The 22996-nt window shown below is 37.3% G+C and overlaps 2 protein-coding genes across 7 annotated transcripts in view; one reads left to right on the forward strand and one right to left on the reverse strand.

Moving 5' to 3' along the window:
* eef1a1b (eukaryotic translation elongation factor 1 alpha 1b) lies at positions 1–5929 on the forward strand. 2 transcript variants are annotated; one of them, XM_079616670.1, is made up of 8 exons: positions 1–103; positions 1121–1299; positions 2109–2288; positions 2381–2677; positions 3483–3633; positions 3912–4168; positions 4345–4579; positions 5212–5929. In XM_079616670.1, the coding sequence occupies exons 2-8, from the start codon at positions 1156–1158 to the stop codon at positions 5334–5336; spliced, it is 1389 nt and encodes a 462-aa protein (XP_079472796.1). In that variant the 5' UTR covers positions 1–103; positions 1121–1155; the 3' UTR covers positions 5337–5929. The 2 variants fall into 2 exon arrangements, with proteins under 2 accessions (XP_079472796.1, XP_079472797.1); XM_079616671.1 differs by having other exon boundaries at positions 57–103; positions 1101–1299; positions 5212–5928.
* Positions 5930–6129: 200 nt separating this feature from the next.
* kcnq5b (potassium voltage-gated channel, KQT-like subfamily, member 5b) overlaps positions 6130–22996 on the reverse strand; it is a 110258-nt gene continuing 93391 nt past the window's right edge. For 2 of the 5 annotated variants that reach the window (XM_079616669.1, XM_079616667.1), the window contains exons 7-15: positions 22712–22807; positions 21704–21798; positions 20813–20839; positions 18742–18962; positions 16815–16923; positions 13775–13906; positions 9071–9197; positions 7196–8006; positions 6130–7104 (exon numbers count right to left, since the gene is read on the reverse strand). In XM_079616669.1, the coding sequence (XP_079472795.1) occupies positions 6920–7104; positions 7196–8006; positions 9071–9197; positions 13775–13906; positions 16815–16923; positions 18742–18962; positions 20813–20839; positions 21704–21798; positions 22712–22807 (1803 nt within the window). In that variant the 3' untranslated portion in view covers positions 6130–6919. Of the gene's footprint in view, positions 8007–9070; positions 9198–13774; positions 13907–16814; positions 16924–18741; positions 18963–20812; positions 20840–21703; positions 21799–21976; positions 22066–22711; positions 22808–22996 lie in introns of all 5 variants that reach the window. The other 3 variants (XM_079616668.1, XM_079616665.1, XM_079616666.1) reach the window with 2 other exon arrangements.

Raw genomic sequence — 22996 nt, forward strand, 5'->3', positions numbered from 1 at the left:
GTGGAACAACCAGAAACGTCCTTCCATGATATCAGCGACACCAAGGCAGCAGCAGTGTCCGACTCTCGCTCGCTGCCCTGGACTACAGGCGCACCTCTCCAAGGTTGGACACTTGAAAAACACACCCTCTCTACGTTTTCTCTATACATTAACGCTTTATAATTACTTGCCGATGGAGCTAAGCGGTCGGACGGTTTATTGGGTATTGTGAATTTATGATGTGCTGTATTTGAGTTGTAATTCTATATACGGAACATGGCGCTGATGCAACTGACAGGGTCTTTTAAAAACATTTACCGGTATATCCTTTTTTTCTCCAGTCCCATCTTTGCTATTTGGCAAGCAGACTATCAGGCCATACGTTTTTTTTGGTGTGGCATTCATAATGTAGCCTACATGCATGTACATGCAAAGATTATATAAGAAAAAAAGTACTTACAATTTTCTGAAATGCAATTTTATTTAGTCATGTCACATTTTGGTGCAGGTGGCCCGTGCTGCTACATTGTAACCCAGACAACACTGGGAAAAACATGGACAAGCTCTCAAGAATACTGTGACATTAGCCGATTTATCTCAAGAATTTGAATAATTTAGGTCAAAAGTAGCAGACGGATGATTTAAAATATTAATTAGTTTAAATTATGAATTTAATAATTCATAAAATGTTATTATTTTAGAGGTCATTGCTGTACTAACAGCATTTCTAAACTCCCTATTCCTTTCAACAAAAGGACACATGTATAGGCTATATAACCCTTTATATATAACTACATCCAAAATAATATGAGAGATTTACTTTCTAGTGCAATGCGTTTATTATATCGAGTCTCGAGTCTTTAAATGTAGCTTATTGTACAGTGTTTGCTTTTAATATGACAATTAAACCACTGATAGTTTGCTTATCGCTATACTGATACAAAATAATAATTTTTATAACTTTATACATAACTTAATATTGATTTGACCTATTGTAAACTACCTGAATAAAGAAGAGTTAACAAAATATGCAAAAGTATAAAGTGCTATTATGTGGTTTTTGCAGTACATCTGAGCGCAGTTGGACCATAAATAACTTATTTGTATGATTCATTATTTAGTTTCCCTGTTTCTGTTGTAGGCTGCCTGTGCCTGTAACCCTACGAGAGCCCAGTGATGGGTAAGGAGAAGCTCCATATCAACATCGTGGTCATTGGCCATGTGGACTCAGGGAAGTCCACCACCACTGGCCACCTCATTTACAAGTGTGGAGGCATCGACAAGAGGACCATTGAGAAGTTTGAGAAGGAAGCTGCAGAGGTATAGCAGTCCAAATATGCAAGACCAAATAAAGATAGCTACAATTTGTTGCCGTGTTATCACATGTATATAATTATTCAAAAAGGATATCAAACAAGCAAGAGCGCATTAATCACATATTTTGAGTGTAAGTTTGCTTTATAATCAATTCTATTAACAATAAGTTACGATCCAATACCCTAAAATGATAGTTCACTTAAAAATAATATTCTGTCATCATGTATTCACCACTATGACTTTCTTCAGTGGAACAAAACATAGATATTTTGAAGAATGAAGAACTGTTTTTGTACTAACAATGAAAGTCAGCAAGGTCCAAAACATCACTGGATACCATTGACTTTCAATGTATGGATACATCACTGAGACAAATAGCTTATTTCTTAAAGTCCCCCTGTAGTCAATAATTGTATCCCTTAAAACTCGTCTTTAATCACTCAAATGACATATTTAAGCGTTTTTTTCCCAAAATATCGTCATGCCTCAAAATAGCTTGAATAGCTATGAATATACAAATTAGCCCCGCCTCCACTCACTCACACTAGCTCAGAGATCCACTTATTGACGATCACATGTTAATTCAATAACAAGGTAGTTTGTGACGTCAGAAACACCAGCGATTTCAAGCCGCGTTTTTTAGACTCTTTTTGTTTCACCGAAATTTTAAGGAGAAAATACTCAGTAATGGTGTTGACATGAATTTGCACATGGTTTGTCTTAAAGCATATTAAAACGCCACAAAGACATTCGTTCAAGAAATTCAGTGACAGATCTTTCTCTAAACTTATATTTGTCCTCACCTTTCATAGATGGGAAAAGGCTCCTTTAAGTACGCTTGGGTCCTTGACAAACTCAAAGCTGAGAGAGAGAGAGGAATCACCATCGACATCTCCCTGTGGAAGTTTGAGACCAGCAAGTACTATGTCACCATCATTGACGCTCCAGGACACAGAGACTTTATTAAGAACATGATCACTGGCACCTCACAGGTTTTTTATAAGATCACATAAAAACAATGTATCTCACCAAAAAGTTTATTCCATCAAAGTATTTTAATAACCTTTCATTTCTCTTGATACAGGCAGACTGTGCTGTGTTGATCGTGGCAGCTGGCGTTGGTGAATTCGAGGCTGGTATCTCAAAGAACGGACAAACACGTGAGCATGCCTTGCTGGCGTACACACTGGGCGTCAAACAACTGATCGTGGGTGTCAACAAGATGGACTCTACGGAACCCAATTACAGCCAGAAGCGCTATGAGGAGATTGTGAAAGAAGTCAGCACTTACATCAAGAAAATCGGCTACAACCCCGATACAGTGGCATTTGTGCCAATCTCCGGATGGAATGGGGATAACATGCTGGAGGCCAGCCCAAATGTTAGTGTTATATCACCTAAAGATGTATATCTTTCATATTATCAATAGACTCAATAGTTTTAGAAATTAATTAATATCACTATGGCATTATTTAGCTCTTTGCAAGCCAACCTCTTATTTAATGTTATTTGTAGATTCAATATTATATGCTTTCCTGCATGGCATGCTATACATTCACAATATACACAACCATTAAAATATTACGACTCAGTACAATGTTTTAAAATTGTTTTTGAAAGATGCGTGCTCACTAAGGCTGTATTTCCTTGATCAAAAACAGTAAAACAGTCATATTGTGAAATATTATTACAGTTTAAAATAACTGTTTTCTGTTGTAATATATATATATATTAAAGAATATATTCCTGTGATGGCAAAGATAAATGTTTAGAAGCCATTACTCCTTCAGTCTTCAGTGTCACATAAATCATAAATCATTATAATATGCTGATCTACATTTACATTTATTCATTGATTTGGTGTTTAGGGAAAAAAAAAATCTTATTATCAACTATGATAAACTGTTGAAAGCTGTTTAATATTTTTGTGGAAAATGTGATGCATTTTTTTCAGGATTCTTTGCTGAATAAAAGGTTCAAATGAACAGCATTTATTTGAAATAGACATATTTTATAATATTATAAATGTCTTTACTGTCACTCTTGATCAATTGAATGCAGCCTTGCTGATTAAAAGCATTATTTTCTTTAAAAATAAATCTTACTGTCCATTGTTTCCTAAGAGCTTCCAAATGTTCAACACCTGCTGCCATTAATAATGATTAATAATAATATGTTGTCTGTAGATGACCTGGTTCAAGAGCTGGAAGATCACTCGTAAGGATGGGAGTGCCTCTGGGACGACTCTATTGGAGGCTCTGGATGCCATTCAGCCTCCAACCCGCCCCACTGACAAACCCCTCCGGCTCCCGCTGCAGGATGTGTACAAAATAGGAGGTATAAGGACACCCAAACTTAAAAAGTTTAAAATAAACTTTAAGATCATATGCACATTATAGCTAATCTTTTTCTTGTAAAGATGTGTGACCTATGAATAACTTATAGTTTTGTATATAGGATGGGATTGGAGAAAGTATTATACACATCACCTTTAAGTATGATAATCCAAGAAGGATATTTTAAGAAATAAAATAACAAACATCACAAAGACTGATATTTCCAGTAAATAACACCAACAGACATCCCTCTTTTATCTTTGCACTGTTTCTGTGTAGGAATTGGTACTGTGCCTGTGGGACGTGTAGAGACAGGTATTCTGAAACCTGGTCTAGTTGTGACATTTGCGCCCGTGAACGTGACCACTGAGGTCAAATCTGTGGAGATGCATCACGAGGCTCTATCTGAAGCTCTTCCAGGCGATAATGTGGGATTTAATGTGAAGAATGTCTCAGTCAAAGATATCCGACGTGGGAACGTTGCAGGTGACAGCAAGAACGATCCTCCACAGGAGGCGGCGAGTTTCACAGCTCAGGTGAAGATCTGAGCTATGTGTTTTTATACGGTTTAAATTACAAAGCCTACTGACACAATTCACGATCTCATTTTTCTGAATATGCCTGTTAGGGATTTTCTTTTTAAACTGCACTTTTATTCAGAGGGTGTTTGTCATTACAAACTATTCACTTGTCCACTCTCTGCTCTGGTCAGGTGATCATTCTGAACCATCCAGGTCAGATCAGTGCTGGTTATGCCCCAGTTCTCGACTGCCACACTGCTCATATTGCCTGTAAGTTTGCCGAGTTAAAGGAGAAGATTGACCGTCGCTCTGGGAAGAAGCTAGAAGATAATCCCAAGTCCCTGAAGTCTGGGGATGCTGCTATTGTAGATATGATACCAGGCAAACCCATGTGTGTGGAGAGTTTCTCTGAGTATCCTCCTCTTGGTAAGGGTCACATCTTCTTAATTTGGATTTAAAGTTACTAATTCCTCTGGTAATATTTTTTTAAAATAGTAAACATACTAAAGTCACACCTACTGCAAAGATTCTTTCATTTTTTCCCAAGTGATTTTTCAAGAATATTTCACTCTTTATGAAATATTACGTTTTATTTTGGGGGCATTTTATCCTTTATTTGACAGGGCAGTTTAGACAGGAAGTGATAGGAGAGAAGAGAGGGGAAAAGCAAATGAATTTTAGCCAGGAATGAAAATAGCACTCAAATAGGCTATGGCTCTTACAAAATAATTAATAATTATAATAATATCAATTCTTGAAGCGCTGTCTACACAAGTCTATTTCAAACCTTCTGTTGGTCAGTATGGCGAATATGCATGACCCTGTTGAAGCCGAATTTCAGCTACGGAAATTTGCAGAACAGTAAATGCACCTCAAAATGCTTAGTAAAATGAAATGTTAATAGATTAATAAGTTGTATGTCTTTACAGTATTGTAGTATGTAAATGGAAGGCGTAAAATGCAGTATGAATCAGAGAGTTTTTGGCCTCAGAGATTGAAAGACCCTTGATTTATAATCATAACTAAGCTCTGTTTTTCTTATGATCTTCATTTCCCAGGTCGCTTTGCAGTGCGTGACATGCGTCAGACCGTAGCAGTGGGCGTCATCAAGGGCGTTGAGAAGAAGACCTCTTCCTCCGGGAAGGTCACGAAATCTGCCCAAAAGGCCCAGAAGACCAAATGAATGTTGTGCTGGGCTGCTAACACTTGGGTCAGCCACACCATCCCTCCTCTTTTCAACTCCATAAACAAAGCTTGGTTAATTATCACAATGCACCGCAAAAGCAGAAGGAGGAAAAGTAAAACTTACACCTGCTTGACAATGATTATGATGGTATATTTATGTTTAACTGTATGTCCAGTTTGAATTTTAAGTCTTCGTTGTGTTTTTTGCTCTATTGTTAAATTGTTATGAGCACTTTAAGAAGATCAGCCTCTAGTGGGAGTGTGGAGTAAGCTTGTTTATCCTGTATCCCAGCTTGTAAGCAATCCCTAACCCCCTTGCTAACATATCTTATGTGACCTGACTAATAGTCCAATAAGTTGAAGATTCTGTTAGTCTGATTTGATGTGTTGTGATGTAGTTTTATGTACTCTTTGTTCTGTGTACATGAAGCTAAAGTAGCTAGCGCACTTTACTGTCTAACCTGACAGCGCTCTGAAGAAGCATGAGCTATCCTGTTTGCACTTGCACTCATGTACTTTAACGGGAATATGATTCTCCATTATCTAATGTGTGTCGGTTCTTAACCAACAATAAAATGCATTTGAACTCTGATGTCTGCTTCTAAATTACTAGACAAAGATATAACAACAAGAGAAGATATTTTCACAAGCATCTTTGATGAGTATAGGCATGTATGCTACTGTATTTGCGTCCGATTTTGGAGAGGTCTGACACAAATATTCACTGCTGTTGAACTAAAATGACAAAACCAATGACTATAAAAAATATTAGCAAATATAACAATCTGTAATTAACAACAAAATAAAATAACATTTATTATGAATTATGATAAATCACACACATAGATACAATGTATTAAAATGATTCATAATTGCTATTTTATTATCGCTGTTAATAATAATTTATATTCACAAAACTAACATGTAGGATATTAAGTTGGGCTGCAGCTGCGATGTGATCAGAAGTAATGTAGTATGGAAACTATCAGGTGCTTCTCTCAAATTTTAATCTGCTTTATCAAAACTTTATCAATTTTCAGCAGCATCAGTTTCTGGCACTTTTTTCCACATAAGAAAAGTAAATGATCTTTTTAATACAATATGATGAATTCAAAAAGAGAAAAATATGTTCTGACCATTTTTAGGCAGGTTGTACATTTCGGGTTGACAAGGCTTTTTGTAATGAGACTGTGTTTCTGTATTCTGAAGACATGCAGTGTTCATGCAGTCCAGTGAATAGCTCATGCCATCTATGATTTTGATCATTTCAGCAGGTTGATTATTAATCTACCACATTCTATTAGATTTTTTTTTTTTTAAATGTTACAGTACATTTGAAAAAGAACAATGCATGCAATGATATGTAATGTACGGTGACGATACAAAATCATAATTGTTTCTTTTAAATAAACCAAACTAATAAAACATGTATAAAAATGATCTAAATGTACGTTTTCCTCATAAAAATACAAAAAAACCTACAAAATAAAATAAGCTCTCGTATCAAAGTTTAATTCCATCAGAAGGGGTTTCTAAGAACACTTTAGAGATTGAGTTATTTTAGTCGAACATGTGGCATATTCATAGTCTCGTTGCTGTCCGTATTGGGTGAATGTCCACGTGCCAGGTTGTGACTAGCACCGGCCGTAGTACTTGTCCTAAGCAGCTCCGAGGAGTAGGATGCATCAATTGGGGTCTGAGAAAGAAAGTCAAACCCTTGAGTATGTGTCTTTGAGACCTCCAGGTCTCTATCGCTGATGAAGAGACTAGCTTCTCCCCAGCCCGCTACCCCCATCTCAATGCCCCCAGATGAAGAGTCCTGGCTGCTGCTAACACTAGTGGAGAAACTAGCCTGACTAGAATGCATGTCCAGACCCTCTAGAGCGGGCTGCATGAGGTCCTGCACAGAGAGGGACTTCCCCAATCCTCTGTCTTCACTGCATTGGCCTTGAACCGGGACAAGAGGCGAAACTGGAACAAGGGGATCCATCTCCACCTCTGCATCCAGGCTTATATTTCTCCTCCAAGAACTGTCTTCTTTAGCATTTGGTCTGTTTTGTTGCTGAAGCTTGCAGCCCATACTAGAGTTAAGTCCAAAGTCTATCCCAACTCCTCTAAAGTAGGATTTGGCGTAGTCGGCGGGGTCTGACCTAGAGGGTCCCATGCTGCGGGCATGGCAGGGTTGTGGAGGAACAGTGGAGAGTTGAAGTTTTGATGAGGCTGTGGGTGGAGCTGGTTGACCAATGTATGGAAAGTGGCTTACAGAGGAGTGAAAGCTGTTGGCGCTGAGGATTTGAGATGGACTGCCTTGTGCTGATGGACACTCCATGGATGGGGTTGAAGGAATCTGGAAGGTTGATGGGTTAAAAGGCGAGGCAGAGGATGGATTGAGCCCAGGGGAAGATGTTGTGGAGTTGTTCTGGTTGAGGTTGAGTTCATTGGGGGCTAATATTAGTTGGAGAGCCCTGGGATGATTTCCACAGATGGACTGGGTGACCTGGGAGGAGCAAGAGAGATCCTTACTGAGGATGGTGCTCTGATAGTCTGACGTCTCCTCCAACCCAAAAGGAGGAAGAGAGGAGAGAGTGTGGGCAGAGGACGAACCCTTCTGCAGAACCTGCCGGTAGATGTCCAGCAAAGAGTCCAGCTTAGCTTCAATAGACTGTACCTATAGAGAGGATAAATGGAACACAGAAATATTGTTTGTCAGAAAACATTATGTTATGTTTAATACAGTGGTTCTCAACCTTTTGACTCAAAGGCCAAATATCTAGTTCTGTCACAAAACTCTTGATGATAGATCGTTATCTGCTAGCTATCACATCAATTACTACATGGCACAAGCCGATTGGTTTCTGTTGCATCTGCAGCCAATGAGCTTGCCTGCTCAACATTTAAATAGTTTGGTTCTGTGATTGCTTCCAGCAATCATAAACCCTCCACCTCCCCCAGTTCCACCTGTGTAGATGTGCTACAGGTAATTGCATGTATGCTATTTGTGCAGCAGCAATATGTCTTACATGTTCACAGCAGCTTGTCTGTGAATGTATTTCAACAATCAACAACAGCAGCAGTGTCTTAGCAGATCTATTCTGCCAATACTAAACATTGCCATATCCATTACTAAGCTAATCTATTTAGACGAGAGTTCTCCAGATAGAAAGCTGCTTGATTTTACATGCTTTTAGCACTTTAATTTAGTTAGGTTATTTTAATATGTTAATAGTAATTTATTAATTTCAATGCTGTTAAGTCATCCTGCGGACCCCTTGGAATTGTGCCGAGTTGCCTTATAATTCCAAGGTGGCGATTTTCTGAACAGGATATTATACTGTATATTGTGAATCATTTCCATTCAAAAACTGTGAAAATTGTATATATTAGTGTGTGTTTAGGATACGTAAAACACTAACTATAAAAAAGCCTTATCAAGACTAAGGAGCTGGCCATTTTACTGTAAAAATGTTAAAAGTCATTTTTTGCACCTTCAAATTCACCCCAGAATGTTCTTAAACACAAGTAATCTTTCAAAATAGAAATGAGACTTATTACTTTCAGAAAAAAGAAGTGTGCTGTAAGATACTTTTTTTCTAAACATCCACAGGGCTAAAACTGCCCATAGTTGAAGCAACAAACGGTCTCAATGGATTATTAAAACCAGTGGATTATTCAAGGATTCAATGAACATCGGATTGTGTAATGCATTGCTCAACCAAGTGTCTCTATGCTCACCTGTCTCTCTACCTTACACACCCTTCCCAACATGCTCACATCTTCCAGAATGTCTCCATCAGACAACAACTTTTCTCTGACCTTCTTATCCAGAGGCACCTGGCCCCTACCAAGAATCTGATCCACCCTGAAAGTGAGAGAGAGACATTTGCAGAAAGAGACAGGAATGAAATGTGTGAAAATAAATTAATATTTACATCCCAATAAGTAGACCGAGAACTGAAAAAAATAAAATAAAATGTTAACACAAAATCTCAAGCTGTGACCATGTACAAATCTTGCCCACAACAAATCCCATGACACTTAACTGCTACTATTAGTTTAGGCTACTACCAGATTGAAGATTTGAATTTATTATGTTTCTTGTACACTGAAATATACAGTGAGGAATTCAAAATTATATAGACTCACAGCTCATTTGATATGTTCATTTAGAGTCTATGAAGAATGTCAGTAACTGTAATATCCAGTTTTGGTCACATGGTGGCACTAGTCTCACTTAATTGAAACATTGATAATTTGACTTCACTATAGGCTTCAGTGAAGAAATATAATGAAAAGATACTGATTTAAAGTGCCCAGAAGAAATATGATGCTTATAAAGACAAAAATGGCTTAAAAAGAACCACTTGGCACATATTGTCTGCCTTTTTTTTCCTCTTTCTTTTTAAAGTTGACAGCATCTCGTCTTACGGGATAGCAAAGTGTCCACTTACTGCACACTTCAGAATCTCAGTAGATGCAATATGTAATTTGAGTGTTGTTTGCATGGAAGTAAAATAATGACTATGTCTCTGAAACTAACAAAAAATGTTGAATTACACTTTTTCAACATTTTACACAAAAAAATTCATTGCATACACAGTCCACCAAACCAGCAGGCGGTACAAGAGGGTGATGACAAAGACCAAAACAACAGGTAGATTCATTCAGATGTTTGGTCTGCACATCAGCATCAAGGTGAATAACATTATATCTCCTTTGCGGTGGAGAATATTGCTTACATGTATACGGGGATAATAATAATCGCGAAGACTTTTAATTAAACGTAAACGCAGCTTTCGTGTTTTTCCTGTATATATACTGGCCTTGATAATCATAACATATACTTACCGCTTGCTCCATTTCTGTAAATACGTTTTTGTGAATGAATGAATGACTCTGCCTGTTGTTTTGGTCTTTGTCATAACCCGCTTGCATCACCTGCTGTTTAGGTGACTAAATGCAGATGATGATAATGCATCTGTACTCAGTGTTGAATATTCTGCTGAAATTCAGATTTTTTTTAAAGCAAAATAAAAATGGACTAAAAATTGCCTGTCGAATATCATAGGTGGAATTTTTAAACAGATTGAATATTTTGGAAATTAAAGGGGGGGTAAAATACTTAGTTTCAGTCAATCTCATGTCAATCTTGAGTACCTATAGAGTAATAGTGCGTCCTTAATATCTCCAAAAAGTCTTTAGTTTCATCATATTTATAAAATAAAAATACAGCTTTCCGATTCTATCCGGAAAAAGCCGAGGTCCTTGATTCTGGGCGTGGGCGGAGCTATAGAGTCAAGCGGGAGCGCCCGGGAAGGTTTGCTTATTATCGATCGTGGTGCGGTAGGCCATATTACTATATATATATAGTATTTGGTTTGCAAATCCAGCGACGACCTGGGTCTTGTTAATAAAACATTCGTCACTGAAATGACCAGAACACAAAACCGCACTTGCCACACTCCTTTGCTGTCCCGGAAATACAAACTGCATCCACTGTTCCAGTAACACTGGGTTCTTTGGGAAGCTGAACAAGGTAAACTTTCCCTCACATCCCAAAACACACTTTTTTGGAGACATTCTTGACATCAACCATTCCTATTTAGCGCTGCTGATGATGATTTCCGGTAGTAGCGCGTCGATGCATAGATATTATATAGAGACAGGGCCGGCCCGAGGCATAAGCGAACTAAGCGGCTGCTTGGGGCCCCGTGGCCACCAGGGGGCCCCCAATCGAGTTTTTATTTTTTTTTATTTTTTTTACACATATTAGATAACTTAAACGAGTGACATAAATGAATGAATGAATAATTCATGACAAGCGAATTCTGATTTTACTATCAATAGGCTATACCTGCTACAACTGCTGCTGTGTCTGCCAGCGTTTGAGTCAAGCGCATAATCTCTAGACACCTCGCGTGCATAGACAATTCGTGGGTGGGGAGACTTCTGTGATGAAAATAGACTTTAACTTTATTAATATGGTTTTAATAATCTTCATAATGTAACCGGGCGTTCGTATAGGGTTCACCTAACACTAACAGAAATAAGAAAATAATAAACGATAGCAGTTTGAAGTCTTCTCCACTTTATTATATTCCACACATCAGATCACTAACTCCAAACCCCCGCGACACTCCAGTACCAAGTGCGCATCTACGGCAAGCCCCGAGGGGAAAAATACATTGCATAGGCACACATATACAACTAGCGCCAGTACATCATTATTATTGTAACAGACTTTGTTGGATTCTGTCATGATGCAATCCAACAAAGTCTGTTACAATAATAATCTATAAATAAATTAAAAAGATTTTGAGGACAGTTACACTGTCAATAATTGTTATTGTTGTTGCTGTTATTATGTTTCTGATTTCTAAGTTTTGTCATTATTTTATCAAATAATTGAGAGAGTTAGTAAAAGATTAAAGTAAAAGTTAAACGTTTTAAAAACAAAAGTGAAAAATGTATGCATTTCATTATTTAAGTATAATTTTTTTTGTAACATTCTATTTTTGATTATATCCATGTTTGTCTATTTTGGTTTTATTTTGTAGTTGAAGACTGCACATTTATTGCACATTTATTGCACATTTGTAAATAATTTATTTATGTTTTGTGGCAGTGTGTTTTCAGAAGTTTCAAAGAGTTAGTAAAAGAGTAAAGTAAAAGTTAAAACTTTTTTATTTAAGTATCTATTTTTTATTAAGTATTTATTTTGTATTAATACATAACCTCACTGTATTAATTTATAATGTCGCATTATAGCGTGACATTTGTGTCAATAATCGTCAAGCACAGGTGACTCCGCGTGGTGGGAGGGGGCCCCCAAATCAAATTCGGCTTAGGGCCCCCAAAAGGCTCGGGCCGGCACTGTATAGAGATATATGATGTCTATGCGTCGATGAGCGCGGTCTTTCTCTCCTCTGGTCGACGTGTGCGTGAACGCGCTTTTCCGACAGCAATGCTCATATAAGGAGTTCCACTCTGGTCTACGTCATTAGATCTACGATAGAAAAAAACCAGCCAAAACGTGTTGCAATCCGGAAGTATGATTTTCAGCACAGAAATTCTCTGTTATTCGTTCAAAATAACTTTTCAAACTTTGGCCATTATTAGCATGAGAATCCATCTCTTTAACACTGTAAACAACTCTGAATACATGAAACACCATTGTACCCCCCCTTTAAGTCGGGAATGAGAAACAGATTCTTACATTTTTAATAATAATATTGTTTAGGAAATGTTTTCATTTTAATATTAACAATTTAAAAATACAACCCTGTTGAATTTCAGCCCCCCAAAATGCAAGCCCTGAAAATACAATGCATTCAAATGCAAACACTGTTAATGAAGCTAATGTACAATTCAACATACTTTTGTTTCAAATACATTAGTCATTTTTTTTACTTCCATATATTTGCAGGTCAATCAAGAATAGTGAGCATTCAGACGTTCTACACATTTGACATTTTTTTCCATCCTGTGTAGCATTGTATATAACCATGATGAATAATGGTACATAATGACATGCAATAATAATATATAGCTTCTTAAACGCTACACATCACATTGTCTGGTAGAACCTCAGGGCTTCCCCACCAACCAGTGACCCATATATGACCAAGGAGAACCACTGCCTCTGGGCCATCTGAACACATGTGACATGATGGCATTAAATATGAACCACAAACCAGTGTGAATATAATGTAGAGGTCATAAAAGTGGCCACTAATAAACTCTTTGCTTTCACATGACCCTTCATAAATCAGTCTAATATGCAGATCTAAATTTACATTTCTACATTCATTCATTGATTTGGTGCAAAAGTTGTGCTGCTTAATATTTTTTTGTTGTGAAAACAAGACAGGTTAGACTACTTTAGACGGACAACACTAGACTAAGACTCAGACAATAAACTAGACACTAAACTAACAGAAAAGACAGGATCAAACACTTCTTTCCAGACACAACTTTCAACGGGTTACTCACGGGTTGTTTCACACTTAGTATGACATAGAATGACAATCAGGGATAGATAATGAACCGGCACAGGACAGCAAACACAAGGGGATTAAATAGGGAGAAACTAATAATGACAACAGGTGACACAGACGAAACAATAATGACTAACTAGGAGAACAAGGGGGCGGGGTTAAGTAAGGAGACAACACAAGCACACAGCCCAAACACAAGGCCATGTGCTTGCACACAAAACATGGGTCTGTCATGATCCTGCCTCAAGACTTAAACAAAGACAAGGACTAGATGGCAGAATCATGACACTTTACTGTCACTTTTTATCAATTTAATACATTGTTGCTGAATAAAATAATTAATTTGTTGTCAAAATAAATAAATAAATTTTCCAGACACCACACTTTAAAATGTTAGTGTGTATAGTTTGCATATAAAGAAAAACATGTCAGACAGTTTTACCTTGTTTGCAGACTCTTAATTCGGCAGAGCATGTCTAGGTGACCGGCTGAATATTGCTCTATTACATCCTTCACGTCATATGGGCGTAGAGTTTCCTTAAACTTCTTCTTTGCCACATGGAATTTCATGATCCTGCAGAACCATATGATAATATTATACTTTTTTATTAATGAGTATACAGCTCAAAACAAACATGACAGCACAGATATCGTATGTGCCAATTTGTCTTCTTGTTCTGATTGAAATATTAAAGGATGACTTGATGCACTTTCAAAAACTGAAACAATGTCTTGAAACAATTGATTTGCATTTTGGGTTGACTCAGCATGACCACAGCAGTTTCTGAAACCTAAGGTGACCAAATGACAGCATGGACAAATCTAACACCCTGGAAAAGTCTGAGCTTGGCGTCACATAAACGTCAGGGTCCAACCAGGCCCGAGCTGAAAGCTACAGGGTTACCAAAGCACTTCAGGTACAGGCTGGAATATTCAGTCAAGCGGGACAACCTATATAAGACTGAGTACATTTGTCATTCCTCATAATAAAAGTAACACAGAGAGGCTGGAAAAGATGAGCACATCCTGTCAATATAGAACACTTTCCACTGACCCTTACCTACTTATCAAAAGAAAAAGAAAATTGCGTATTTGATATGAGTGAAGTGTGTGGATGACAGTACTCATTCTTGAAATTAGAGAAATGAGATAATGAGACGCCGATTCATCTCATGCTCACAGTGACTGTGAGAATAATTAAATAAGACTGACTAGCCGACAATTCATTAAAGGTAATGTGTGTATTTTTGTGTATTTCTGTAAAATACTTTCTCCTATCTCAGCTTAGGCTACAGGTTTTAAGTAAACCTTTTGTAGGTTGATTTCCCTGAAAATTGAAAACTCTGTGGCTTTGTGGTGCTGTTAAAACATTGCAATTTTTGAGTTTGCTTGAGTCTGTACCACAAAGCAGGTTTAAGCAGCGATTTTGAGTTTAGTTTGAGCTTATCATGGATTAGTATTTAGTGTAGTATTTAGGCATATTGATTATTCTGGTGAGGCAAATCACTTATTTCATCAGATCTAGTTAAATTGGGCAACATGGATCCATGTTTTACATGATTATCGCTGCAATTGTCATAATTTCATGTGCACACACTCATGGACGCATACTTAATATCAAACTCTGATACAATGTACGGAGAACAATGTGGTATGCTTAACCAGGTTAGATTTGTTTGGGTTTGTCAAATTGAATTGGCACAGAATTAACACAATTGATTGAAAAACATTTATCATGCATCTAGCCTACAGGCCACACAAAATATGTATAGCTTTGAATTATCATTGGTTGATACTAAACTTTTAGTGAATCAATTTCAAATATAGCTGCAAGCAGCAATCACCGGGGCCAAGCGCAAGCAAGACGACAAGACATGCCAAAGTGGCTGGGAGTGTGAGACCCACTGCAGCAAGGAGCAATTAAAGACATTTGAAGATGAATTTGGGCAAAATGGTTGAAAAATCACATACAATAACTAAAAATATGATTATCACTTTCGACCAATAGGTGGCGCAGTTACGAAACTGATGTGATGTGGTCAGAGTGAAGTGACAATGACACATACAAAGTTTGGTGTCAATATGTCAAGGCATTGCAGATATAAAGCCTGAATAGTCATTTTGGCATCATGCCTCAACTTTGCCACTGCGGTATACGAAAACGGTTTCGTCTATCGACACGAAATCCATAACTTTTACTCGGCACGGTCTGGAGATGACACGATCCGATTTTGGTGAAAATCGGACGTTCGGTCTAGGAGGAGTTTGAAAAAGTAGGTTTTAAAAGAAAATAAAGATGGCGGACAGGAAGTTTGGCTGACTATGGCAAAATTGGTATCTATGTTTTCAGCATAACCCAAGGAATCTATTGAGATCAGTGTCATTACTATAGGCAAATTTATTCAAAAGTTATTAGCATTTTTGGAAATTTCATTATAACTTTTGACCAAAAGGTGGCGCTGTCTCATAATCTTTTGAGTACCTTTAGGGCTTTGTACTGATGACCCATACTGAGTTTCGTAACGATACGTTCATGCGTTCATAAAATACAGCATTTTAGCACATAATTCAAAATGGCCGACAGCCAAAATGGCCGATATGGAAAAATTGGATATCAGTCGACTCAACATGACGCCCTGAATCTATCGAGACCACTTTTGTGATTTTTGGACAAACCGTTCAGAAGTTATAAGCAAAAATAGCCTTTTTTCATATCTCCAGACCAGTAGGTGGCGCTGCGCCGAAACGCAGCATGTAGCCTCAGGTCATGCTTGTGATGACATGTAGGAAGTTTGGTTTGAATACGATTAAGCGATGCGGAGATACAGCCTTATGTCTGTTTTCGCAAGCGCTACGTAAAATTTGTTTGCGCGTTTATCGAAAACGGTTTGACGAATCAACTTGAATTCCATAACTTTTTGTCCCCACAGCCTGAAGATGATCTGGTGCAATTTTGGTGCAAATCGGACAAACCGTCTAGGACGAGTTCGCAAAAGAAGGTTTTTTGGACAATTCAAAATGGCGGCCATATTTTTATGACGGAAAATGACGTCATAGGGTCCAGTCGAATCGTCGTGAGCTCAGGAATCAGAGGAAAAAAGAATTTTGTTGATAGGCCTTACGGTTTAAAAGTTATTAGCATAATATAAGTGAAACTTTGGACAGGTGGTGGCGCTAGAGGGAATGAGTTAGAGACACCAAAATTGGTGCAATTACTGTTGGGAATGTCCTCTATCAGAATGTCAAACCGGAACAACTTTCCCGCATACGCTTCTATGGGCTGCCATAGACGCCCAGTCGGAAGAAGCAGAATAATAATAATAATAATAATAATAAGAACCGGAACGAAAACAATAGGTGCCTCCGCACTTTCAGTGCTTGGCCCCTAATAATCACAGATAGCTCATGAAATGCTGAGCTGTAATTGTAATGTCTCAGAGCTCTAACATATAGCAGCACGAAGGGAAGTAAAGAATCACTACCTCACTGCTCTGATGACGGTCTTCAGTGTGGACGGCAGGTCCTCAGCCAACATGTCACAATGACACCCTTTCTCATCAAAACCCTCATCGACACCAACGTTAGCCTCACCTGTGACAAACACAATGGACATTCCAAAGTCATCAGCACTTAAAGAGTAAAGAGTCAGTCAGAAAGGAGAGAGTATGTGAAAGTCACCATCAAATTCAAAGAATTGAGACAAATGGAAGAGTAATAAGCAAGAGAAAGGCAAAAAAAAAAAATTTTCATACTTTTCAATTTAAAAAAAAAAAAGGAAAAGAGGATCTAATCAAAACAACATCTGAGAGCAACATCTGCAATTGAATATAAACTAACAAAGTAGTGCAGTCCAAATTAACTTGAATTGAAACTGATCAATTGTACTTTTACTCGAATACATTTTCAAGAATATGTACAATTTTAAATCATTCAGAGTGCATATACAATACAGATACACCATAGGAGCTCTAAAGAGGCGAACGTGAACCCAGATTCAAGCACATTTCTGCACTACAAGTTATCTATGGCTACACCTATGATGTAAACCAGAGACTAGAAGGAAAAGTGGTGTTGCTTGCAGATTCATCTTGCTTTATGTTACATAAAGAATTCACACAAACTGACTCGAGAGGCTGCAATCGATCGGTCTAATAAAAGACAAAGATATTTACAACCATAGGGCATCACAGAGGAAGGAATATACCTGTACGCTTCAGGCTAAAATATGAAGGTTCCCACTTTGAGCTTAGAGGCAAAAGGATTCTTGACTGTAGAATTCACAGACGTTACCCCATTTATTAAATGCTCAAGGCCCCCAAAATGCCTCTTTATACATGTAATCAAGTCTTTAAACTGTATGTCGGGTTATTGTATAGGCTATTCAAAATTAAGATTCAAACTACTGATTAAAAAGTGGACATGTAGTTGGAAATTAATGAGTGTTAGTTGACACGTTATTTATAGTTAGTAGAATGTCTGAACTGTACTATTGAAATAACCTATGTGGATACTTGTAGGCTTTTGTTGTGAGGTCCCTGCTTGTTAAGACCTTCACGTCTTAGGCCGCAGAGCAACACAGTACAAGACACAAGCATATTAATACAATTAAAGTTAGGTCATAATTTTTCATTAACCATTTTGACTTAACTATTCAGATTTTATAATGTATATGACATCAAGTGCCTTACAGCCTTCCCACTGTGTATAAAGACTTCAGATTACATCTAAATCATACCATGCCTTGATATATGCATTCATTAATGTGTCTGAATTATACATAATACATAATTTACAACAGAAGAGTTGTCTTAACCTCACGGGGGATGTAAACAGAGCCTTGAGCAGTGTAGTCTAATGAGTGGATGGAGTTGTCTAATTCAGTGCGTTGTTTTATTGTTTATCTGCCGTACACTAGATAGTTCCCGTCCTCATATTTAAGTGCATGAGCAGTGTTACAGTGCAGATATTTACCCCAACAATACTGCTAATTTTCACTTGTCTGTCAGATTGTGTATTATTGGTGGGAATTTTCTGCAGGTTATATGGTTACATCATCTTTTATTATATTATGAGTCACTGAATAATTTACTCAACTGATTTGTTTAAAAACAATAATTAGTCTCATCATGGTTGACTGTAATTATATTTGTTATCTCCTGAAACTCTGAGATTTTTGGTCTAGTCACAGTCTGTCATTTGAACATGTTTTCTCAAAAAACAAGACAAATAAACAAACAAAAAAATTATATTTTACAGGTTATGATCAGATTTGTATTTTAATTGTCTTAATTCATCTTGAATTTCAGTATGTTTCTACACTACATACAGCATAGAATAAAATGATAGAGCTAAACAATTTTCAATGCACATAGTGTTTCAATGTAATCCTCCAATCAGAATTTGCTTCACCTTCAGGGGTAGACCGTGATTGGCTCTTGAGACGGAGAGAGGGTCTGAATCGGGTGCGGTCATTAAAACTCCAACTCTTCTGGACCTTGGCAGGACTCGATCCATCAGTGCTGATCTCAGCTCCGGGCGAACGTCTGTCTGTAACGGACGTCTGCCTGCTTTTAATGCTCTGTCCACGGGGGCTTGCCATTCTTACTCGGTCCTTAAAACTCAGTTTCTGACTAAAAGGGGGGAAAATTGAGAGAATGAGAGAGTGAAAGAAAGAACAGCACTTTCCTTCCAGCAATGGCCATTAAAGAGCAGTATGAAGTACACAAAGTGCAGAGGCCAAGTCATTTATTAGATCTGCTGCATTGCTTGCTTTGACTGCATTTCTAATACTATGGGAGTCTAATGAACTCTAAACAATCACTATGAAAGGCCCCTTCAGATATATGATATGCCAAGACAATATGTAATGTAAGATGAAATACTCTAGAGAAACGTCAAGGACAGTTTGAAACTGAAACTCAAAGTTCTGAAACTCCTTCAGAAGTAATTACAATGTTCCATAAAATAATAGATCTGTCTGTCTATCTATCAATAATGTGATGCAAAAAGCACTTCTAGGTCACTTTCTAGCAGCTTTCTGTTGTTAAACACAGTGAAATTACGTGACCAACTTGAAACAATGTGAAATCTACATGGGGAATTTTTTCGCATTTCAAATTTTATAGAGAAACTAGAAATGTGAAGTCTTTTGGTCTCTGACTTTCGGATGGTCTTACACTAGGGTCTATTTAAAAAAAAAATATATATTTTATCTTTAGTTCTATTAACTTAAAAAATGACTAGTTCACTCATTATAGGTCAGACAGCTGAACATGACTGTCCATGACTATGGAACATGAAAGAGCAGCGGCCACTCAAAAATGCAGCACTGCAGTGAGTCATCCACTTCTGTTCAATAATGTCACATTAGCAACTATGCTAATTATGGTATCATGGTCTCTTGGTCATTGATGAGTAGTGCATCATAAATGAGTGGATGGATGGTTGTTTCACACAAACAAATGGTTAACCCACAGAAGCATCATATCCAAACATCTCTTTGGAATCTATTGTTCACACTCAGGCAAATGGATGAATTTCATGTATTTGTTCTGTACTTAATAAATTCATAATGATGTGGAAATGATTTTGTCTGGCCTTGTTCATACTGGAAATACTATTACGGCACAATCTGAAGTTCTATCTTAGTAATTATGCAAATGACACCACTAACTCTTTCTGTTATCTGGACTGATGACACTATGTCTCAGTAGCTGGCGTGTAATGCAGTCCCTGCAAACAGTCTGACTTGACTTTCTCATCTCCATTATTTTCTCTCTCTAATTGAAGCCAAACCCCCAGTAATCACATTTGTCAGGTAAGCGACAAAACATGAAAGCATGAAAACATCTCAATTTATTGCTATTTCATATTCCATCTGCCCAATGTATGTGACTGATGAAAAATAGAGTGCACTTAATAACAGATTGCAGTAAACAGACATCAGAGGGAAATACTGATCAAATATGGAAGCCTGTTCACTCCACAGAATAAAACATAGAAAATTAATTTCGAGATTAAGTTTCATATAAGAAATAAAGTCACAATTGTGAGACATACATTTGCAATTTTGCAAAAATAAAACAACATTGTGAGTTGCAATTAAAAGAAAGAAAGTCATAATTGAGATATACTGTAGCTGTATAAAGTCAAATGGCAAGATTTGAATTTGCATTGTGATAAAAAGTCATAATTATGTCATAAAGTTGCAATCATTAAATATATAGTCATATTGCCAATTATGAAGTCACATTTTGAGATATAAAGTCACAGGTAGAACATATGAAATCTAATGATTACTAGAAATATAGTCTGAATTTCAAGAAATAAAGGCCCATTTTTGGGATATAAAGTCACAGTGTGATTTTTTTTTATGGTCAAATAAATAGTGTATTACACTAACAACAGCAATTTTCAAAAGTCTGTCTCAATTGAAATTTATTTCTAGTATATACAGTAAAGGATATGAAACAACACAAACCTTGTAGATGACTCTCCTTGATCCTTTCTGTGGGTGTCAAAAGGTGATGTAGAAAGAGAAATATTTAAATGTGAGAAGTTAAATGAATCTACAGTAAACAGTCTTGTTATAAACTACACATGTCATTAATTCAGATTCATCCAGTTTATCATAAAATATTTCATGCATACTAATGCACCAAAAGCAACAGCCAGTTTAAAACATAATGCATATACATGCGAATCAAAACATGCAGAGTATTGCAAGGAATTCAGAAGCTCGAGCAAATAAATCTGCCATATGTATTTGGAGCCCTTCTGAATATCGAGTTTATTCTCTGTATGTTTAAAGTAATGCTTTCAGCAGGTCTAGTTGCGTTTCATGTTAACCTTTTTCTCAATCAGGTAGTCAATTTGACTGCTGCTAATACTATTTACCAAGATGGACAATTACTGCATATTCATGTTATCCATGAATGTGCCATTACAAAACAGAATGTGGACATAAATGCAAAATGGAGAGAAACATTACTGTGAATTCGCTTATTTTTTTCCCTTTCACTTTGAGAGAAAGACTACAATCAGGTGATTTTATGGACAGCTAGACTAACATTAGACCTGCTATTGTCTATAACAATAGAACCTGGTATATAATGACTTGTGGATGGCAATGAACGTATCAGATAAATGCGAAATGGACATAAAAACAGACATATGTAGGTTTTGAATGTTGAAATGAAGAGGATGTGAAAAGGAAAATGGACCGTGTGGGAGACAGGCACAATAAAGTTACACTGGGAATTTTAACAACTAAATAGAGGGAAAGAGGAAAATATTCCTTTGTGAAAAAAATGAATGAACCAAGGGAACAGACAGGATATAGAATAGCACCTGCCAGGGGGTTTGTACGTACTTTGTAGGACTGCAGGTATGCAACGCCTTCAAATGAGGTTTCCAGGTAGCAACGGAAACCGAGTTCTCATCAGCCGCATAACTACGCCACACACACTACATGCAAAAATATATAAAACCAAAAGAACAAGGGATAAAGGAAAAAGGGAAAAGACAGAAGAAGAACAAGCCCATAGAAGAGAAAGAGAAGAAAAAAGAAAAAAAAAAGGAAAAAAGCAGATTAGTAAAAAACTACACAGGTTTTTTTTCGGTCAGAGCAGGCACCCATACATGCCTCGGGACAGGGATTGTAGACTCATAGTGACGCCAAGTGGCCTCAAGGCAAGGACGACTACCATCGGTGGAGTAATATCGCCACGCAGCCTTATTCAGGGTTAGGGAGAGTAAAACATAGTGAGCAGAAACACACATACACACACACACACGCACGCACACTCACACACACAGATAGAAGGGAAGTTCCTCCAATATATTTTGAAACAAATTAAGGAGATTTTTACAACTCTTAATTGCTGGTATTAAAACCACATTTAAACCACATTAAAACTTGCTTAACACTGGTCCAAACAAATAAAGTCTCTTTGCTGTGAACTAAACCTAACTATTTGTCTGTAAAGTAAAACCATCCCTAGTCTCAGACATTTCATAAAAGATTTATCAGGCAACAAAACCACTGGGGTGCATTCAGACACAAATCATAGTAACAGTCCATAAAAAAAGATATGGTACCATTAGTGCAAACAGCACTCTACTGAGAGCAGTGGTTCTCAAAGTGTGGCGCGTGCCCCCCGGGGAGATCAGCAAAAAAAAAAAAAACAGTTGTTGCAACGGCATTTAATTTTTTTTTTTTTTTTAGGTTTATAAAAAATTTGAGAACCACTGACTTAGAGGCATGACATTTTCCATAAAATTCTCGGTCATAAAAATGACACTATAAACCAAATTGTATTGTACAAGATTGTGTAATATCACCAAATGTGAAGGCAGATTCACTGCTCTTGTGTCTAACCTGTATAAGGCAGGCTGCAGGGTTCCTTCTCTTCTCAAAGTGCTTCTGTCTGTGTTGTTCTTGAACCTTTAGGGCAAAACCTGAACCCAGAATGCCCTGCAATGCAAGTGAAGTAGAACCATGTCAGTAAATACTATATATTAGAATAAGACAATAGGACTATTGTAAACTTGTCAGGTTACGTACAGTATGTATTCTGGTTCACAGAGCTGGTGTCAGAAGCACATGTGGAAAAACACCAATTCTATTGGCCAACAGCGTGGTCAGGTGACGTAGTGCAAGCGT

This window comes from Phoxinus phoxinus (genome assembly GCF_949152265.1).
Source record: "Phoxinus phoxinus genome assembly, chromosome: 6".
NCBI lineage: Eukaryota > Metazoa > Chordata > Actinopteri > Cypriniformes > Leuciscidae > Phoxinus > Phoxinus phoxinus.